Source organism: Glandiceps talaboti, chromosome 8 (genome assembly GCF_964340395.1).
Source record: "Glandiceps talaboti chromosome 8, keGlaTala1.1, whole genome shotgun sequence".
Classification (NCBI taxonomy): domain Eukaryota; kingdom Metazoa; phylum Hemichordata; class Enteropneusta; family Spengelidae; genus Glandiceps; species Glandiceps talaboti.
In genome coordinates, this window is record NC_135556.1 from 26,030,223 (window position 1) to 26,038,961 (window position 8,739).

An 8,739-nucleotide genomic window follows, 5' to 3' on the forward strand; every position below is an offset into this window, starting at 1 on the left:
TTGTGGGATGAGAATGGTTCAAAACCCCTCATCCCCTAACTAATAGAATTTACTTCCTATATTGAAATATTGATCTCGCCCCTTATTACATGTAATGTTTACTTGGTTTAGGTATTCATGCCAAGTGATCCTATATATACATGGTTGGTGGCCAAGCTGTTTTTCAACAATGCTGATGCACAGGACCACGAAGCTGTATCTCACCTGTTGTACACTCATCTGGTGATGGAGAGTTTTGCTTTGTCAGCAAATCGACAGTTGTCACAATCCCATCCTATGTTCAGACTTATGGCTGCCCACTTTGAGTTTCTGTTGGCAATCAACAGGTGAGTTACAATGATGTGAACTGGACATTGAGCCAGAACCCATTACATACATTTACATACATTTTTTTTCTGATTGTGTATACAGTATTCCCTAATGCCTCAGTTGACGAGATACGATAGCTTACCAGGAGATAGTTTGATATCACTCTTTGGAGTTTGGTATCACTCTATGGTGAGCAGTTTGCCCACATTTCGAGTCCGACGTCGTTTTTAAAGTTGAGTTTATGTTATATGCTTACGTGAAAATACTTTATTACAATTTGCGTTCTTGCATTCTTGTAACTGTTGAATGCATAGTACGGAGGTTATGTAATTATTTTGATACTTATAATAAATGATGTCATCAGGTCATTTATAAGTTATATAATAGTATATACATCAGATTTTAGTTCAGTCAATTGCAAGTGATCATGGTCAAGTATACATCAGTACTGTGAGTACCTTTTAAAATGCAGAAAAAAACAAAATCCTAAAAACATAAACTCAGCTTGTGCCCTTTTATAAGAAAACCCTTAAACTCTAGACAGAACAACATATAATTATTCATCTTCATATCGACAATATTTTACATGGCTATAATCATATAATATTACTCGATTTCCAGTGACGGTCTACCCATTCTCATGGATCCCGAGGGTTGGTTCGATGACATATCAAACATGCGTAGAGACGGTGCCGTTGAACTAATGCGTCGAAAGTGGAAAAATTGGCGATTAGATGTACAAGGCACACTTCCAAACGAGTTGAAGCATCGTGGAGTGGATGACCCGGATGTGTTACCGAACTACTACTACCGTGATGATGCTCTGTTGACCTACAACGCCATAAAGGCTTACGTTTCTAAAATTGTGAATGCCCATTATGGTAAGTACCCATTGCTGCCTTTTCTTTACAGAAATAGGCTGTCAAGTTCAAGGGCACTATAGTTTTTACCTTCAGTAAGGGAAGGTTATGTTTTAGTGACGTGTGTTTCTGTGTGTGTGTGTGTGTGTGTGTGTGTGTGTGTGTGTGTGTGTGTGTGTGTGCGCGCGTGCGTTCGTGCGTGTGTGAGTGTGAACGTTTTCTCAAAAGACGGCCGGCTAAATTCAAACGAAATTTGGCATACATGCTCTGTAGGGTAATGGCTAGAAGTGATTTGGTGTTGATAAACATCATGTGAATAATAATGAGATATTTGCGTAAATAACGATTTTCGGTAATTAGGCAATATCTTAACACTACGAACTTTAAGTGTAATGTAGTTTGTATATACATTGATGTGTATTGTACACAATCTGTTAATATGGCATTTAACCCTAACAACTAATTTACACGATTAATGATTTTCAATAATTAGGCTATGTCTTAAAAATGTATGCTTGAAATTCAATATAATTTTTCAGTTTAATGAGTCATTTGCATAATTAATCATTTTCTTGTAACTTAGTTTTATCTCAAGAATGCACACTTCAAATTCCATATACTTTGATACATACATCAATCATAACAAAGTGCACATGTCCTATAAAGTTTGATGACATAGCTACTAGTTTAAAAATGCCATTTTCAGAATTATTGATTTTCGGTGATTAGCCTATACCTTAAGAAAGCTTTCTTCATATTTCCATATAATTTCATGCATGCATTGGTGAAAACAACACAATTGATACAGTATGCCATTAATTTTAATCAGGTGGGTTCTATCACATACTCATGTCAAAAGAAGATATTTTTTGATTTGGTGTTTTGAAAAGCATCGAATACAACTTGACCATTGTATAGCTATTAAGGTTGTTGGCACTGACTAGCTAGTGTACCAAATTGTCGGTGAGCATTTACATTATACCTTGTAATTATCTCTGTAATACCAGTCATCTGATTTTATTTGTTACATTCCTTCTCTGTTTCATGAACAACGATTCATTTCATTTCATTTTAGACAAGCCTGAAAAGGTGAGCGGTGACTTCGAGCTGCAGGCGTGGGGTGAAGAACTTGCTGCCCCTCAACCACAGGGATTTGGCATTCAGGTATAAAGATTACATCTATCTGTCTATATGTCTGTCTATCTATCTATTTGTCTGTCTGTCTGTCTGTCTGTCTGGCTGTCCGTCCATCCGTCAGTCCGTCCGTCCGTCCGTCCGTCCGTCCTAACTATTTATCTATCTATCTATCTATCTATCTATCTATCTATCTATCTATCTATCTATCTATCTATCTATCTATCTATCTATCTATCTATCTATCTATCTATCTATCTATCTATCTATCTATCTATCTATCTATCTATCTATCTCTTTTTACATGACATGACATGTCTGTCTGTCGCTCATCCTCCAATCCAAGTTTTTCTCTACTGGTTATTAACATATTAATGAACGCAAGTACCCCTTCCCCCACGACTACACATTTCCCAAACAGTCAGATCGGCAGTCTCACTGTTTTTCCCAGAACTGCAAACAGTAAAACAAAGACATAGTATCTGAAACTCGTTCTATTATATAACGTAAGTGCATTTGGTATCATGTTTGTATTTAAAAGTATATGGAAGAAACAATGTAGGAAACACACACACACACACACACACACACACACGCATGCACACATGTACGCGCGCACACACACGTACACACACACACACACACGTACGCACACACACACACACAAGCTGCCACTATCCAGTAACAAATTGGCCAATAATATCACCCTAATATTACCCTTGCAAAATAAACTATTAATGTGAATGAGTCTGATATTAATTTTGTATTTTAACCCCATATTAAGCTGCATTCACAAATAATGGGCAGGGGGGGGGGGGGGTCGGAGGAATCATAACAAAAGTAGATTTTTTTTTCAAGTCCCCCCCCCATTTATAACCCAAAAAAAATCAGATCCCCACCCTCCACATGGTCAGAAATTTTGAAGCCCCCCCCACCACACACATTTATTTTTATAACATATATATAGCCACACACATACACACGTGTACACACACACACACACACACACATACATACATACATATACCTAAATACATACATACATACATACATACATACATACATACATACATACATACATACATATATACATACATACATACATACATACATACATACATACATACATACATACATACATACATACATATGTACATACATACATGTACATACATACATACATACATACATACATACATACATACATACATACATACATACATACATACATACATACGTACATACATATGTACATACATACATGTACATACATACATACATACATACATACATACATGTTGATTTTCACATTGTGAAATTACTCTCTTTTTTGTGTATATACAAGCTTTTTCTTTTTACTTTATTGTATTGTACTGATATCTGAAATTATAGATAAGGTTGCAATAAAGTTTATTAATATTATTATTACATACATACATACATACATTTTCTCTAATGTAATTGCATGAACATGTTTATATATATATATATATATATATATATATATATATATACATGTATATATATATATACATGTATATATATATATATATATATATATATATATATATATATATATGTATATATATATATATATATATTATGCTCTGCCACTGCGGTATAGAGCACTGAGTTATATATATATATATATATATATATATATATATATATATATATATATATATATATATATATATATATATATATATATATATATATATATAACTCGGTGAGTATCAATCTGCTAAGACAGTGCTCTATACCGCAGTGGCAGAGCGCAATAGTTTTGGTAGTTCTGGAACTCTTTCTTGGTTGTAACTCGGAGTTTCACACATCGTGCAATCATCAGACAACGCTCGATGCGTGAAACTCCGAGTTACATCCAAGAAAGAGTTCCAGAACTACCAAAACTATATATATATATATATATATATATATATATATATATATATATATATATATATATATATATATATATATATATATATATATATATATATATATATATATATATATATATATATATATAGTAAATAGTATCAAACTCGTAGAATAGAGTGCTCGATGCTTGGGTAAGCAGGGCGGGAATAATCAAAGTAGGTTGGTTGGTTGGAACTTGAGGTGCTTGGTTGTAACTCCGAGTTTCACGCTCAATGCGTTCATCAGACAACTGTCAGCTACTCGTTGTGTTACTGTATTTATATGTGTAAGGTGTGAAAGAATTTATTGGCAGTTAATTGTGTATTGTTTCTATGCATACAAGGGGTCCTCAGATTTGTCAGGTGATGTTACTTTTGAAGTTCGCTATGTAGAACTTGTTTTCGTGTCGGCACTTTGAGATGAGTTCAGATTTTTTGTTGAGAAGTGTTTGTTTGTCGGCGTTGAGGATGCAGAGTTTTTCAGTTAGGCAGAGGTCGCATCGTTTGGTTTCGTTACTGTATGGGCGTGCTCTCTGTGATATAGACCAGTCTACTTTGAACGTTTTTTTATTTCTTTTCAGCTGCCAGATGTATTTCGAAAGTTCAGTGCTGTTTGCGTATTTTCAAAGTGCTCATCTCAAAGTGCCGACACGAAAACAAGTTCTACATAGCGAACTTCAAAAGTAACATCACCTGACAAATCTGAGGACCCCTTGTATGCATAGAAACAATACACAATTAACTGCCAATAAATTCTTTCACACCTTACACATATAAATACAGTAACACAACGAGTAGCTGACAGTTGTCTGATGAACGCATTGAGCGTGAAACTCGGAGTTACAACCAAGCACCTCAAGTTCCAACCAACCAACCTACTTTGATTATATATATATATATATATATATATATATATATATATATATATATATATATATATATATATATATATATATATATATATATATATATATATATATATATATATATATATATATATATATATATATATATATATATATATATATATATATATATATATATATATATATATATATATATAGGAAGTCAGTGGTAAGATTTGTCCGCAGTACAGTGCTCGATACGTCTGCACGCAGAGCGGAGTATATGTTGAGGGTAGAAGAAAATCAAGTCGGGTTTTTCGTCTCTACAAGCCTGTTTCGTGAGTAAATCACTCGTCAGGAGATGTTGATGTACATCAACATCTCCTGACGAGTGATTTACTCACGAAACAGGCTTGTAGAGACGAAAAACCCGACTTGATTTTCTTCTACCCTCTACCCATATATATATATATATATATATATATATATATATATATATATATATATATATATATATATATATATATATATATATATATATATATATATATATATATATATACTGTATATATATATATATATATATATATTCATATATCTGCCCCTCTTATGTTCTACTTCCCAATTTCTCTCCTTCTCAATCTCTTTCATTACTTGTACCCTAGGGTATGCCAGGAAATGGAAAATTCTCAACGACTGATGATGTGATACAAGTTATCACGTGTGTCATATTTACTAGCAGTGTAACTCACGCATCTGTAAACTTCAACCAATATGACCAATATGCCGACCCTCTGAAGTACACGATTTATCTACGAAGACATCCACCAAAGGATAAGGTAAGTCTCAACATTTAATTGTATTTGTTATTCCAGTTACTGTGACTGAACCCCTAAGGTCTTACGCTTGAATTTTCGCAAGAGATGAGGGAACAACAAGATGATCTAAAGTGATGATATGGATCATGATAAATTGATATTTATTTTCTTAAAACAACTTTACAAGTTTTTCTACTGTGAAAAGAGCATGTGAAACAACATACACCAAGTTCATGCCTGTAACTCAATAAATTGCAACAAGTATTTGAAAAGTTTGTTATGGTACGTACAATAGCAGATTTTTGTTAAATTTTTGGGATAAAAACATGTAATTTTTCAATTAAAAAAAACATAGTAAAGTTGTTTTATGAATAAAAAATCCAAGATAAATACCCACTTGTAATCCACATAGCATCTTTAAGACAGGGGGCCCGAGGAGGAAAATGGAGGGGGGGGGGAGACGAAACGAAAAAATGGGCGGGGGGGGGGGGGCTTGAAAATTCTGATGGCCCGTGGATGGGGGGGGGGGGATATTTTGCCTATGATTGAACACAATTAATTATCAGGAGCGGTCGTTTACATTATACATTTGTAATGAGTCCCGAGTGTCTATACCTTTCAGTGTAAACATCCTAAATGAATATTTATTGTTCAACTTTTTTGCACAATTTGCATAGTTATTTGATAGGTACGCGACTAATTTGCATAGCTATTTAATAGGTAGGTGACTAATTTGCATAGTCATTTGATAGGTAAGCGACCAATTTGCATAGCTATTTGATAGGTACGCAACTAATTTGCATAGCCATTTGATATGTTAAAATGGGGATTGTCATGACAGATATTGAAATGTTTTTGAAATGTTTGCCCAAAGAGTGTTTTCTACTGGAAAGAAGTGTACATGTATCAAAATAAATGAAACTATTTCCACCAGGGGTACCTTATATTAGGAATATCCTAATTTGCATAATCAAAAAAAATATTTATTTTATTTTCAATCGTACATCAACGTACACTTTGTTGCATATCGAATAATACTTTAGTATTGTGATCATCGCAAATATTTCATTGAAAGTAATCAATGTTAAAAATTAGAACAATATAGACTCACAGGTGTAATTTCACAAAAGGAATTTCTAGTGTTTACTCAGCGAATGTCATTTTTGATGCTGCATAGGTAATACAAAATGCTAGCGTACTGTATATAAAATTCTTGGTATAAATTTTGCTTGATACTTTTGTACTAATAAATGAAATAACAAAATACCATGTATAAGCTGATCACGTGTTTTTGGGGCAAGATAATTTACCAGTTGTCACCGCGGCCGCCTCACATTGTTTCACCCACAGAAACCGTTAACTGAGAAAGACGTGTTGACATATCTACCAGACAAATCAACACAGCTGAAGGTTATGGGTGATGGCCAAAATACTCAGTACTTTTGGAACAGAGAAATTGGGATACTTTGAAAAACTGTATCAAAGTGACAGTATCAGCCAATCAGCAATTCAGGAGTAAGTAAAAATGGCAATTTGAGACACTTTTTCTTTATCTGAATGAATATTTATATAAGATTTACATAACTTGTACCAAGTATCATAGCCAAGTTGAGTTGTCAGCTGTGCTTTCGAGTAAGCAAGCACCCTTTATCGTTGATAGGTATACGCATGCGTAGTTTCTCTACGTCACTGATGTCAGTGTCAATGACAGTTTATTAAGGCTGCTATCAATTATCATATTATATAATTATTACATATTATTCACATTTCAGGTTGAGAGAAGATTTGAAGAAAGTCGGGGAAACAATTGATGAACGAAACAGGAACAGAATCGTTTCCTATCAATACCTACACCCATCTGTGCTGCCTAATGCAATCTCCATATAGAAATGTGACGTCATAGTATGGTCTACACCGAATGTCAAATCATACATCATTGTTTTTGGGGGAGGGTATATATATAACACTCTGTTAGATTCATATTTTAGCTATGTAAAACTCTCAAACTAGGTACGACGATCTTTGCTTACACAATCAACATTGATAATGTTACCGTCTTGTTTAAGCAATATTAATGCATTCATAACACTTTGTTATCAAGCAACATCAATTAAAATTCATAGATTGTGAGATTGTTATTTTCAGAAAATCTAATATTATCAATCAAAGTAAGTAAAGTAAATCCAATGATATTTCATTTTACAATCATTTTTCTCATTATATGGGCATGAGTACTCGAAATGTTCAAATAGAAAAGAATTTTTTTTAATGCAATGAGGGTCATGATTACTGCATTAAGACTCTTTCGTTTTTACAATTTCATTGAATACACGTAGCAACAGACATTTTTTTCACTAATTTTGATATCTTTTTTCCTCATTATATGGACAATCGTCATGTGTACTTGAAATATTCAAATTAAAAAGAAGAAATGTTAACGGTGATGGGAACTCAAGATTTGTTTGTATATTTTCATTGAATACACGTAGCAACATTTATGACATCGATTTTTATTCGAAATATGACTTTGTGTTGTTTAAGTTAGATATAATAGTGAATGTCAACATGTAGTCTATAACCCAGTATATTCCACTTCATACAATAAAATAGACATTCTGTCATGAATTTAAACAGTATGATAAATATAGCTCTCAATAAAATAGTGTGGGTGAAGGTTTTCAGACCACAGGTTTGTTTTATAAATATATTTTCTGATACTACATACAACTATAATATTGAACTTTTAATACCATGTCATTTTTGTGCATTATCGCTGCAACTATCAAATGTTTTATCACCAACAAAAAGGTTAATGAAACTTAAAGAAGGGGCTATTACCGATGCACAGAAAAAA

At 33.2% G+C, this 8,739-nt stretch overlaps 1 protein-coding gene across 1 annotated transcript in view; it reads left to right on the top strand.

The window, feature by feature from the left end:
• LOC144438515 (polyunsaturated fatty acid 5-lipoxygenase-like) overlaps positions 1 to 8,733 on the top strand; it is a 20,842-nt gene extending 12,109 nt beyond the window's left edge. The window contains exons 8-13 of the mRNA XM_078127574.1: positions 112 to 326; positions 931 to 1,190; positions 2,245 to 2,333; positions 5,733 to 5,906; positions 7,236 to 7,400; positions 7,658 to 8,733. Coding sequence (XP_077983700.1) covers positions 112 to 326; positions 931 to 1,190; positions 2,245 to 2,333; positions 5,733 to 5,906; positions 7,236 to 7,355 — 858 coding nt within the window. The 3' untranslated portion in view covers positions 7,356 to 7,400; positions 7,658 to 8,733. The remainder of the gene's footprint in view (positions 1 to 111; positions 327 to 930; positions 1,191 to 2,244; positions 2,334 to 5,732; positions 5,907 to 7,235; positions 7,401 to 7,657) is intronic.
• The last annotated feature ends 6 nt before the right edge of the window (positions 8,734 to 8,739 follow it).